Raw genomic sequence first — 13,977 nt, forward strand, 5'->3', positions numbered from 1 at the left:
TTGTACATTATATGTTACATAAAGTTTGGGTCACAGTAGTTTTGAAGAGGTGTTGGAAGAGTTTACAGATTTTTTTTTTTTTTTTTTACTGTATTTTGCAAGGTATTACCAGACTGGGAGAAAATGCTTACTGGAGAAAAGTATTTCCAGCATTAGCTGGAATTTTCTCAGTGATTTTGAAACAACCAATAAGTCACTGTTTTCTTGTAGTATGTAACCAAGAGGTTTTCAAAGTTCATGCATACTTGGTGGATTTTTGTATCTGATAGATTTTGGAAAGCCAACTGACCATTAATAGTTTCCTTTTTTTTAATTACTGTAACAAATTGCATTACTGATTTTAAAAGGATGATCACAATTTTTAAACTTAACATATCTATGTTTTTAAAAATGTAGGAGAAGATGGGAATTTTGCCTAAGTCACGGCTGTAAATGAAAGCTGGATGGAAGTTGGTCAGCTTTTAATGGAACTACCATTATATTTGCAGAAATGACCTTGTCTGTTGCCACATTCTTATTTTTTCCATGTGTATGGAATCCTGTGTAGGCCCACTTCAGCATGTTATGTAACATTGAGATGTAGGCCTAATAAGAATTAAAAGATTAATTAAAATTAAAATTACCGTTTTAATATAACAGGGTTCTATTGTTTTATATACAACATTTAAAAAAAAAAAAAAAAAAACAAAAAAAAACAAAAAAAAAAACTGGATGCTAAAATATGAAATCCTTTTTTCTATGTAAATTAAATGAGTCCTTGTAAGAATTTGGTGCTGCAGAATAAGCTATTGATACAGTCAAAGACAGTCAAATTTATACATTCTTGAAAGCTCTTCTATGAGGGATTATTTGCTTCTTTACCTTGTCTGCTTTCATTCAGAAGTTTAGTTCTCATACTGTGACCTCATCTTAAAGAAAAATAAATGATCGTGAGTGGTTTGCAATGTGACTGATTACTGTAATGTTTTGTAATTAAATGTGCACACTAACCACCTGGGAGTTAGCCGAGCTGTGAAAATTTCAGTGTTTTAGTGTTCAGTGGCTATATGTACAGTACAGCGTCACACATCCGACCCCATGTCTGGGGTTAGGCGGATATGAGAAAAAGTTGGAATTGCAAACATCTATACAAAAAGCATTTACACATCCATAAATAGGTTAGTGAACAAAAACATCATGCAGGCTACTTTAAACATGGGGAATTGTTTTACAAAATTAAAAAACAAGCAGTAAATGTACAGTAAACTACAACTGATGGCTTCTTTCTTAACTCTAGAAGTCCCTACCTCCCTGGTTCTGGTTTCTTAATATCTCTGTCACGGTAGTTTGCTCTATTTCTCGGTTTGAATATTGCTTCGGCTATTTTAAACAACACACTGCCAATATCTGCAAGTGTGCGCTCCATCATATAAATACATTGCACAAAAAAAAGCTTTCTCGACTGGTGTATTGAAACATCACTGCTTAGTAGAGATCACCTACCTGACTTTTCAAATGAACTGCATAAAATCCAGGAACAATTCATACAATTGCCACAAACCTTAATTTACAGTGCCTATAGAACGTTTACACCCCCTTTCAAAAAGGTAAATGTCCTTGAGTGGCCCAGTCAGAGCCCCGACCTAAATCCAATAAAAAATTTGTGGCAAGACTTGAAGATTGCTGTCTATCAACACTCCCCAAGGAACTTAATAGATCTTGAACAGTTTTGTAAAGAAGAATGGTCAAATATTGCTAAATCTAGGTGTGCAAAGTTGATAGAGACCTATCCCAACAGACTCACAGCTTTAATTTCTGCCAAAGGTGCTTCCACCAAGTATTAATTAAGGGGGGTGGAAATTTATCCAATTATAATCTTTCAGTTTTGTATTTAATATATCATTTATTTCTCAGTAAAAACTTTTTTCCCCTTAACAGTGTGGAGTATAGATTAATGGGGGGAAAAAAAATCCTCATTTAAATGCATGAAAGTGAGGTGCTGACACAACAAAATGTGAAAAAAGTTCAAAGGGGTGTAGGCTTTCTATAAGCACTGTACACTCCCAAGGTTTGGGACATTATCAGTTGAAATTAAGGGATTGTAATACACTGGCAAAGAATACTTTCATAATTCAACTGTACTTTCTCACAAAGTGTTCTGTTTAGTTTGTTTTATAAAGAACTTCCCTGTTCTGTGTGAGCATATGTAAATGTTTGAGAGGAACAGTGCTGTAGTGGAGGTATACTTGGGGTCGAGTAGGGGAGAGGGATGATTTTAGTGGTGAAGGACACGTGAGTCTATTTGACTTTAAAAACATTTCAATTGGATACAGCTGGGAGTGTTGAAGAACTATGTGTAACATGACACCACTACACCCTGTTGATTGCATATGAAGTTTCTGTAAGTGGGTGAGTTAGCCTACCTGCTTTGCTTCTGGACACTCCCTTCTCAGTGACTGATTTACAGTTCTTTTCCTTCAACTAGTGATTCTTTAGCCCTGGACAGTACTTTTACCTTTGAGCTTCGTTGCGAGAGAGTCACTGTCTACAAGTCAGTTCACTTGTAAAGCTGAAAATGTTCTTCAAAGTTTATCTGAAGATTCAGCCATGGCTGTAGCCTTTAGCAGTGGGGAAAGATTCACAAATTTGTTTTTGACTGTCCTATGAAACCATGGCATTACCTTCCCTGCTACTGTTTATAGACAGGTATGTATACAACATTATTGTTTACTGTAGCTGTCATTGCTTTAGGTTAACTATTTTCTTAGAAATAAAATTGGTATTCTAAGAGTGGTTTAGACACAAGTCATGTCTTATTGTTTTTATGCTTCTTGAAGTTTTAAAGATTGTATTTGTATTGTTTCATTTTTGTTGCAAAGAAGGACTAGCAATACTTGTTCAGTATTGGAAATGGTTAATTGCTTTGGAAAAGTTTGGCGCTGGACAGTTAAGATGTTTTGTGAACCCACTCTTCCAGCTTTTTATTCTTAATTATACGGGAATTTCACCCATTGAGACCTAGATCTCATTCACAAAGGGGTCCTGTCAACAAACACAGTAAAGCAGAACAGTATCATATGTGGTACTGTCTTAATCATTTTAGGAGTCATAAGCAAAGGACATTCACCCAATGTGTGGATCCTTAGTCTGGATCAAAACATTTACATGAAGCCTAAACAATTTACAGAGATCATTTTTCAAACATTTAAAAGAGAGACTGTCAAATGTACTCCTTATCATGGTTAAAAGAGTTAAAGTATGGGTACAACAGTTCAGGCACATTCTGTACTTTCAACTCGTGATAAGCTTTTAGACACATTTCGTCTAATTCTAACAGTGTGCGCTAAAATACCTGGTAGATTGCCATTGTGCTGAATAACGGATTTCTGTTTTCCCATAGTTGTGTGTTATTTTTTTTACTGTATGAACTGATAACTATACAATTAATTGAGCAGTGTGTGGAATATTTTAAAGAACAACGTATCACAATCCAAACAGCGATAATGTTGTACTATTTTAACCTTAGCCTTTTCTCAGAACTCATACCACCTAGTTCCTGGTCTTAATGGCTTTTTAGAGTTCTCACAGTTTTGAAGGTAGCTGCTTTGTGAACCTTCAGCTTGTGATCACTGATCTATTCACTGACACATTATCTTTATTATTATCTTCGTTTTTATTTTATTTAGTAAAAGTCCCACTTTTTGTTTAATACAAATGCTACTGTTTAGTGTTTGTTGTGTGCTGCTTGGAAAGTGCCACTTCTGTGATGAGAGGAACTCAAGAATTTAGGCTGTGGAAATTAGCAAATCACTGAACTTGGCCTTTACTGTAACTCTCAACACTGCTGACCTGTACACATGTCTAGAAAAGATAACTCTACTCAATAATTGATCTACTAATATGCATATCTATGTTCATTTATATTTAGTTTTCAGTATAAGACACTGAAACTAGTTATGGTGCTGAAGTAGTTAAACCAGATAATTGGTATTTCACCATATCCTAAAGTATAAATAATCCACATCTGCCTTTAATGCATCTTTTCATTAAAACAAAATTATAAATAGAAAAACATTTTGAACTGCGCACAGTAGCTGGAGTGAAATTGCTTTCATACATTTTTAATTGTGCAATTCAATTAAAATACAGATGAAAGGTTTTGCATACTGTACAAATCAAAGGCCTTGCAAAGCACAAGCAATGAAATGATTTAGTTATCAAATCAGTTTGCCTTTGGTTAAGCAAGGCTATTGTAATCTGAATTGTGGGGCTTGTTTAAAGTAGTCTGTCACCACAGTTCACAATGCTCTGTAGATGAGACAGAATGATTCTTGGTGATAAATCTTCCTCCCGTCCTGTGAGGGTGCTGTGTAAAGGGAAGAGTGCCCTGGACTGGATGACCAAACAGTTTGTTCCCAGGGTTGGACGGAAGTTGGCCATCTAGAAATGGGGCGGAGCTATGATACACTAAATCATCGACCCGGAAGGGAAACGATGTGGCAGCTGCGGATTGGAGGAGCGGTTGCTGTCGTTAACCAAGGAGGCGTGATTGACATATATAAGGGGACATAGCAAGGTGATCTGTTCCTTTTGTTATGGTTAACGCAGAACCAGATGGAGAACAGTGTTGTTATCGGGAGTTTTTTTGATTGTTTTTTCGTGAATATAAAAAGTACTTATTAGACGGCTAACACGATCCGGAGCTGTTGCTAAAGACCAGCACCGAACCCGGACAACACTGCACTTGTGTCACAATTAACTGTATTTGCAACACTAGCACTGTAGCACTCACTGTGGACTTGTGACCGTGTTTGTGTTAACTGTGGGTGTTTAAATACCAGGACTATTATTTCGGAACTGAACCCGTGGATGAAACAGAGCAACACACAACGCTGTGTTGCCTGTTACAGTTATTGTTTACTGTTGTCATCAGACTTTGGATTGTAAATAAACCATCATTTCACCAGTACTTTGTTTGTCCTTGTCTTGAGCACTGCATCACCTCTACACCTGCGCACTGCAAACCACTTTGCCACAGTAGAACACAGTCGAGAAATAAAAACCCTGCAGACCAAAGCTGTTTCACCTGCAACAACTATGCAGCCTGCAGATTACTGTGTAAAATACATAGAAATGTACACATTAAAAAGCATATTCTTGATTTAAAAATGTTACCCCTGTCCTAAATCTCTGCATGATAATATCCTTTAGTTTTAAGTTTCAGGAGGAACTAGTATCATGCAGGAGTACTCTGATTTAGAAGATCAGCAATAACATGCAGCTTTAAAAAAAAATAAAAAATGTAAACAGCTTTTATTTTGGAATTTTGTAAATCCAGTGACAAAATAACTTGGCAAATCACACTGTTCCAAATTACGCTTGACATAAGGAATTCCCTGAATTCACTTGGTTTCATTTAGGTTTTAAACATACTTTCTTTTTCTTAAAATGTGTTTGTTATATTTAACAGAATACTGTAATGACGTAAATGGAGTGTTGTGTACTTTTCAGTATTAACGATGGCTGTAATAGTTTGTCCATTTTGCTGAAAATCATACGATAGCTTTTTGAAACTAGCTGAAAAAAGAGGGTGAGTTTCATACAGGAATTAATTCCATGTTCTTTCTCACGTTTGTCTTTTACAGGAGTTTGTTTGCTAAGAAATGTAAGGATACAAGGCCCTTGGAGCAAAATGAACCAGGGTGGAAGTTGTTTGGAAAAGTACCTCTCAGAGATGGGCTAAATAAGGACCCAAAGAAAATACAGAAGGTATTGTGCAAAAACTTTACCTTTCAAGTTTTCGGTCCTGCTGTTCTGGCAATAAGTGATAAGTGTGTGCTTTTGTACACACTGGGAATGGGAATGGAATATTAACATACAGATCATTAAAACATACCCATTACCATTATACCCTGCCTCATTAAAATATGTAATAAGCATAGGTCATAGTATCCAGGTAATTAATGTAGTAATATATATAGATATATATATCTATATATATATATATATATATATATATATATATATATATATATATATATATATATATATATATATATATGTGTGTGTGTGTGTGTGTATGTATATATATATATATATATATATATATATATATATATATATATATATATATATATATATATATATATGTATGTATAAAATTATTCTATGTCAAACTCACAAGTTTTGTGCATAAGTGATATATCGGGTTCCAATATCAATCCACTATATATCGAGGGCCATGATATAACGAGAGACACATAGATTAATAAATTCTCTACGCATCCTGCTTTTTGTCATTTTTGTTATAAAAAGCAGTACACTGTTTAATTGACACTGTGGAGGGTAATTGCTTCTCATCAACTTAAGTCTCCAATTATTTTCATGAGTCTTCCTCTCCTTTCTCAAATGCACAAACCCGCTGCATTGAAAGCATCAATACCAAACATAGGAGGCTTGTTGCTAGGGAGCTGACTGCACTGTGACTTGCTAGTGCTTTCCTGCCACACGTGAGCACCTCGCTGGCTAAAATAAAAACCTCTTCAGCAAGTGGATATTTAATTTGCTTTGTGTTATTGTGCAATGCATGTGTATATGATAACAGTACGAAATTAATGCTTTGTTTTTAATAGTTTTCTGTGTTTTTGTTTGTGATGTGCTGTACGAAATAAAATCAACAGTAATTCTAAGTGAAACTGGCTAAGACATGCGCAGGCCCACAGTATATTTGAATCTGCAGTACAGTAAGGGAAGATATAATGAGGGGTGGGTGTAGTTTATAATGATTTATTTGTTGTTGATACTGATGACAGTAATTTGTTATTTACAGTGGAGGATATCTTTGTCAGTGGATTTTAGAAGTTGTGTTTTCCACCAATTAATTCCATTATAAAATGATTTTACATAATTTGAACCTGTTCTGTTCCGCCCCATGTATTCCAGTGTACTATTCAGAAATGTATATTCTATTATATATATATATAATCTCAGATTTAACAAGGGTTTATTTAAGAACAGTAATGGCTGTGCATAAAATCTGTACAATGTTTTTTCTTGTGTGCTGTAGTCTGTAAAGAAGTTGAGCCATTTCATCAGGCTTGCACTTACATGATCCAGTCTGAATTTACTGCATCATGTTCAGTTCTAAAGGTACTCATTAACTATGCATTGCAAAGTGATGCTGCAGCAACCACTAAAGGGGAAATTTTTTTAAAGAAAACTACATAACTTAATACTCTATACAAAATGGACAATGTTATACCTTTTGGAAATTTTCAAATAAAGGTAATTTCTGGATTTTGTTTTTTAAATTTTATTTGTCACAAATTTGGAGAAAAACAGTTTTATCCACAACTTAACACTTCTCTCGTTTTATAATCTACATTTGCAATACATTGTCAAAGAAAGTGCAGCAATGTTAACATTTGTCAGTTTTTACAAAGCAACAGCAAATAATTATAGTTCTGAATTCCTTTCTTACAGCAGCTTTAATAAAGCTAAGTTGTAAGATCTCAGTGCTTCCTTAGTAGGCCACTAGTACTATTACTATACCTTTTCCAGCCCAAGCTGTTCTGTATAGATTTTCATGACCAGGGGCAGCTTGTTTTTAACTTGGCAATGTTGTGTTTGGGGATTGGGGAGGGGGGGGGGGGGTCTTCTACAGTATGACTGGAAGTGTAACCATTAAATATGGAAATAACACAGATCATACAGTAGCACAATGTTGTTTATTGGTTTACATATCCAAATCTTTGGGGAGCTGTAATACAAGCCGTGGAACAGCCAAGGTTTCCACCAGTACTGGTGACTATTTCAGCAACCTTCAATTCATTATTTAGACTGTTAGGAAGGACAAATGACATAGCTGTGCCAGAAAAACAGTGTTATCAAATGTCCTCCAATGATATTATTGGATAGTAAATATTTTTGGATATACAATAAAGTATGAATCATTTTTAGTTTAAGCTTGACAGCCTATAAATGCGACCATTTAATTCCTAGATCAATTTGATAGTTCTATTAACCAGTACATGTATCCATGCTGATATTCCAGTCACAGAGTCCGGTGGTAATCTGAGCCTCTGTTGGCAGGTGTTTGTCTGGTTCATGCAGAAACTGAGTCTGCATCTCTGTCATAGTCTGTGCATTGTTTGTCAGTGATAGTAACTAGATATGTTGCTAAATGGCATCAGGGCTTGGGAGTTTAACTGGATTTATAAGTGCTGGCAGAGCTCACAGCTGACAGGAAAATAGCTTGAGATTAGATTGCCTAGCAACAGGAGATATCAATTAACAATACTTCATTAAACTCCCATGTGTTCTGTTTGAGTTTAGAATGTTTGACAATACAGGCAGTGAAGCTGAAAGAAAAAAATATATATATATTTTTCCTTAACACATCAGGGATATTGTAGGGGTGCTTGTAGTATATCTGGAGTGGGCATCTTTAAATATATAATCAACTACTCTTCAGATATATTCAAATAATTTCATTAGCAAGCTGTCCCAATTGCAATGAAACCTGAAAAAAAAAATAATAATGACGAATAATTAGGAGTGGGCATTTAACCCCAATCTAATCCCTTGCGGTAAACATTTTGGTGTTCCTGAATAAGTAACTGTCCTATCTTCATATCCATTTACAATACAAAAGGTGGGGATATTTTTTTGTTCGCCTCCAAAAGTGATTTTTTACACCAGGGACTGCCAATATATTTCATTTAAATTGCACATTTTCCTTGTACACTAGATCACTGTAAATCCCAAAAAACGAAGCAACCAGTTTTTTTTAGTTTTTTTATTATTATTATTATTTTAACCAATCAAGTGTGGGACAATTCTTAATTTTTTGTAAAGGAATATTTAATCTTTCAGGAAACCATTTTAAACTTCATCATGGTAGTAAACGTACATATTTCACAGATATGTACAGCTAATAGAAGGCTATTTTGCCTTGTAGTCTTTGCTGTTAACCTTACTGTGAGCCCCATGGGAGCAAGTTGCATCACATAGACCCGTGTGTCATACTGCTGTCCAACTGTAAATTGTGGTCGATGTTCAATAGACAGATTAAGGAACATGTGCAGCAAAGTATGGCAGAAGTTAAACAAATATATATATCACTCGTCTGACACTATCCATTATTTTTTGTTTTTGTGAAATAGGTTTGAAACTTTATTAAAGGTAATATCTAGAACAATACATGCTTCTAGTTCAATAGTTAAGGAACAGTTTGCTATTCTGATTTATGCAGCTGGTATTATAATGTGTTTTATGTTTTACTTTTTCTATTTTAATGGTCTTAAGAAAATGGGTTTGGTGAAAGCTACCTGTTTGTATTTCATATATTCAGTTAAATGACCCTTTCTAAGAGCGTCGTTCCCTTCCGGGGCCAAGAGGGGTTAGTCAGGAGTGGTTTAATCCATCTGTGTGCTGCAGAGCTACGTCACAGGCTGAATGACACCCAGGAGGCATGCAGGCAGGCTAATTCGGCAAGCTGAGCTCTTCATTCTGTGAAGCTAGAAGCCATTACCAAAGAAATCAGAAAAAAATGATGGGATACCTCTCATCCACAGATGATTATTATGGCTGCTGAAGCCTGTCTCCTATAAAGCAGTGACTCGTACCAGGAGGTAGCAGTGATTACTGAGGAGGAGGAGGAGGGGGAGGGGGGGGTACCCCTCCGAATGAAAATAAACACATCGTACACAATAGAACGAGCAGGCTTAGAACTGATGCTGTGCCGTGCCTTGCTGATGCTGTCGGGTGTCCTCTACTCAGGAAGGTGAGGTGTGCTGCGCATGTTGTGTTCCAGAAGGCAGTGCGGGCCTTACGCCCCTCCCCTCTGCTAATCCACGGCAAGGCAAAGACAATGATGCCAGGTGGAACGGAGTTTAAATATTGTAGTGTTTAAGGAGCGGCTGCTTTCATGGTAAGTGCACGTCTCAAGACTGTTGTGACTTCTTCTTCTGGGAAGGATTTCAAAAGGAGACATCCAGCTGTTTTTCTTCTCTGCTTGTAATATTATCTGCTGGATGGATTCCAAAATATTATATGGTTTCACTACTGTGCTTTTTTTATATTGTAGTTTACAGCAGCAGTCCCTTTGTTGAATAAATGTATGTGATCTACATATTTAAAAATGTGTACAAAAAACATTTACGTTTTTTATGCTTTTTAATACATTGTTCACAATAGAATATGCTGTATAGTGTTGACACTGTGTGTTTAGATCTAACAATGGTTATTTTTTTAGTGGGTTATCCATCTTTGCAATTTGACCTTTTCAAGACCATCTAGTGTAGGTATTCCCGGAAGGAGGATTTTTTTATTTTTTTTGCTTGTTACAGTTGGTCTGATTTTTGTTATCGATTCCAAAGCTTTTGAAATATATTTCTTGTTATAAGAGGCATGTATACAATATTGTAATTTTTATGTGTCAAAAGCTTGTATACCTGCCACCAACCTGTTACTGAAAATAAGTGTTTATTAAAAAAAGGATTAGTGTGTAGGGCCTATTGCTAAGCCAGCTGTCAGAATGATTTCCAGTTTACTGCATCAAGACAACGAGGATGTTTAAAATATCAGACTATAGCTTGAAAGAATAAATAACTAAATAAGTTTTGTCCTTAGCAGAATTGATTTGAGTTAATTTAATTTGACTGAGTGGCCAGCCCTGACATTATTCAATGTTATGGACTGCTTGGTTTTTGTCGGTATTGAAGAAATGGATGCTGCTATTAAATTTACTTCCATGACCCACACTCTGGAGGAATAGTTTTGAGCTTGAAGCTTTCAAGTCGAACTTCAGCTAATGCACACTTTGCAATAGAAAGCTTTTTTAATCATGTACTTAAGATGTGCTATTAGATTTGTCTATCTTTACAGCGGTACGAATCCTTGGTTTGTTTTTTGCAGTTAACCAGCTAATAGCTGTCCCATTTATGGTGGCATCCATTTTTTTGGGATGTTTTAATTAATTAAATGTGTTGTCTTGATAAAAAAAAATCATGTATTCTGTCAAACGTTTAAAACCATGAGCTGCTGTTGAAATAGATTTAGGAAGTAGTTGCATTCTATTTGTTTATATATTATTACCTAAACAAACAATGCCCGCTCCCTTACAGAGTATGCTGCGATTGTTTGCTTTCTTTTAGAATCTCATTGCTAATGCATCTCTGACAGCTGGTATGTCGAAGAGGTAGTACTGCTATATAATAAATGGTTGCATTCACCACCGAATTGTTACTTATTCACCAGTCCACTCAAACAATGCATTAGAAGCTGAGTAAACTACTGCAGGTTAAGAGTGGGCTCTTGTTTAAACCTGCTGATGTGCAGATGCTGTTAAAAATTCTTAGCATTTGCCAGTTCCTGTAGGAGACTTTTAAGACTGTTTGAGCTATTATGAAGAGCATGTTGTGCCACCATGATCCAATGACTTCAGAATACTGCAGAGCTATTTTGACTTTACATCAGGCTACTGTATACTGTAGTACTGCTCCCAACATTATCTTGGAGCCCTAACTGAAGGCATGCTGTTTAACCCTTGCTATGCTAGTCTGGAAGATTAAGATCCGATATGGATCACCTATACAGTTTAACAATAAGATACAAACTTGACTCTTGCTGTTTTTTATTTTCTACTTTCACCTGAAGAAGAGACCTTTGAGGTCATGAAAGCGTGTGATTAATTATTGTTTAGTTAGTCCAATAAAATGTATTATACCTCCTTCTGTCAGCGAAGCGTCTTTGAACCAGATGGTCATGACAGCCCACCCTCTGTTCTCATAGATTTTTGGATTTCATCCCCCCCCTCCAGTAAAAAATGATGAAATATAACTTTTCAAGGAAATCTGTGGAACAGAAGTTGGGCACAATACACTTCACGTGATGAGGACTGCATTAGACAATGGCCTGCCGATGAATTAATGGTAGTAATGTTGTGTCGGTGTTGAGTAACCCTGTGTGTGTTTAATTAATGTTATCTGTATAAAACTTTCCAGGAATGTGAAGAAAGACCTGGACGACCTCACAGTTCCCCTTCGAAGCAAAGTGTGAGGAAAAATCTGGACTTCGAGCCACTCTCAACAACCGCCCTTATCCTTGAAGACAGGCCACCGTAGGTGTATTTCTGACACTATATGCCATTGTGCACAGAGCAGTAATCTAAACTACCTCTGAAAGGTAATTTTCAGTGACTGTAAATTAGAAAATAGCAGGTAGGCCTTTCAAAAAAACATTAATTGTGGTCAAACTTCCAGAGGCATCAGATAAATATTGTAACGAGCTGGCTGAAAATCTGTGATGTGCCTTCTGGATTGCATTTTTTTGGTAAGCCGTTGAACCATATTTTACTTGGTAGAATTTGGAATCCAGTGCTGTATTAAGAAGTTGAGGCTTGATGTGATGTGTTAGAGTACCTATGCAGAGTATTATTTTTAGTTCTCATTAGAGTCTGCATGGACAGTCTGTCCCCATCACACAGTAAGTGCCTAAATCACCATAAATAATGGAGCACATGCTTCTGAGCGCGTTTTAATAGTCTGTGTGGCACAGCTGTCAGATGGGGAGCAGTTCCTCTTTTATATTATCTCTTATATATTGCCAAAGGAGAATATTATTGGAGGGTTTAAATTGAAAGAGTAAGAAATCAACTAAGTTTAGTTACCGGCTATGTATGTATGTCACACTTCACAGTTTTGTATACCTGGAGAGATGCTTGTCCACTGTAATGTCTGGGTACAATGAATCTGCTTATACTAATTTTTTTTTTTACATAAATATTGAGAACCTACTAGGATGAAACTTGCTAAGCAATTAGAGTATATCAGAATTTGGTGGGTATATGGCTGCTGTATGTCTGTCCATCCTCCTTTTACACCACATTTATATTTTTACATAGGCTGTACAGAACTGAATTATGATGAAAAATATACATTCTCTCCATAAGTTTTTAAATACATCTAGAGAAGCATTTCATTAATTGTGATGGCGCTTTAAATCAAATCATTAAATCATTATGTGACTAAAATAGTTTTGTTTCTGTTTTGTCAAGGAAATAAGAAATGTAGTTGCATGTATACTGCTCAATATACTAGCGAAATCAGACACCATGAGTTGCACAGCTTAATATGGTTGTGATAGGGGAGACCTGTGCTGGCTGTCAGGCACATGCGTGATCCTGCATGGGGTGGTCGGGAGCTCTGTGGGATCCACCTGCCAATCTTGGCAAGGACACAGAGAGGTTGGGTGAGGGTGTGTCACTCTCTGAGTGGTGGGGAGGCGGGTCTTGGGGGGGTTGATCGACCAACAAAACTGACGCTATGCTATTCCCTCGCTCTTGCTCTTCTAGGAGAAATGACAGCCAGAGCTGGGTTTGTGAACCTGGAGTAAAAATAAAACAAGTCCACGTAGTGTCTGGAACAGAATAAAAGGGGCAAGCAAGCCCGGCTTAGGAAGGCAACCTCTATAAAGAATTTAAGAATTTATTACGAACCCGAGTGGGACTTTGGCAGATTAGTTGGGGAAGTCTTGGCAACCCCATGAGTGATAGTGAGGGAATAACAAAGTGTCACGGAAACTTGAGTTGCATCAGATGCTTCAACACAAGTTTTACATTTATTGCAGTTGTTTGCAGTGGTTAAAGGGTTAGGAGATGATCTGGACAGATTGCATTCCAAGGTATTATATTTAATAAAGCAGCGCAAGTTAGTTTTTAGGTCGGGAATTGTCACTCCAGCAAGCTTTTCTTGTCACTCCAAGACTGATTGCAGTCAAGTATTCTATTTGCAGATTGTGGCAGATAGTTTTAAAAGGTTTAAAATATTTTAAAAGGTTTAAAAGGCATTGAATCGCAAAAGGACACTCAGTACTATATTTTCAGCCAAGCCCCACCCCTTGTTCGCTGTATTTTTCACATACCTCTTTGTAGATGTGCATACTGATTTAAATCCTCCCTGATCACTGATTTATCATCAGACTCCTCAATAATTCGAT

General features: G+C 36.4%; 1 protein-coding gene across 4 annotated transcripts in view; it reads left to right on the forward strand.

Annotated features, from left to right (window-relative positions):
- Window positions 1-13,977, forward strand: part of LOC121324805 (TBC1 domain family member 14-like) — a 44,541-nt gene that overhangs the window by 15,500 nt on the left and 15,064 nt on the right. Inside the window, exons 1-3 of one of the 4 annotated variants that reach the window (XM_041267002.1) lie at window positions 2,461-2,685; window positions 5,625-5,748; window positions 11,985-12,100. In XM_041267002.1, the coding sequence (XP_041122936.1) occupies window positions 2,651-2,685; window positions 5,625-5,748; window positions 11,985-12,100 (275 nt within the window). In that variant the 5' untranslated portion in view covers window positions 2,461-2,650. The other 3 variants (XM_041266997.1, XM_041267021.1, XM_041267013.1) reach the window with 3 other exon arrangements.

This window comes from Polyodon spathula, chromosome 1, assembly GCF_017654505.1.
Source record: "Polyodon spathula isolate WHYD16114869_AA chromosome 1, ASM1765450v1, whole genome shotgun sequence".
Classification (NCBI taxonomy): domain Eukaryota; kingdom Metazoa; phylum Chordata; class Actinopteri; order Acipenseriformes; family Polyodontidae; genus Polyodon; species Polyodon spathula.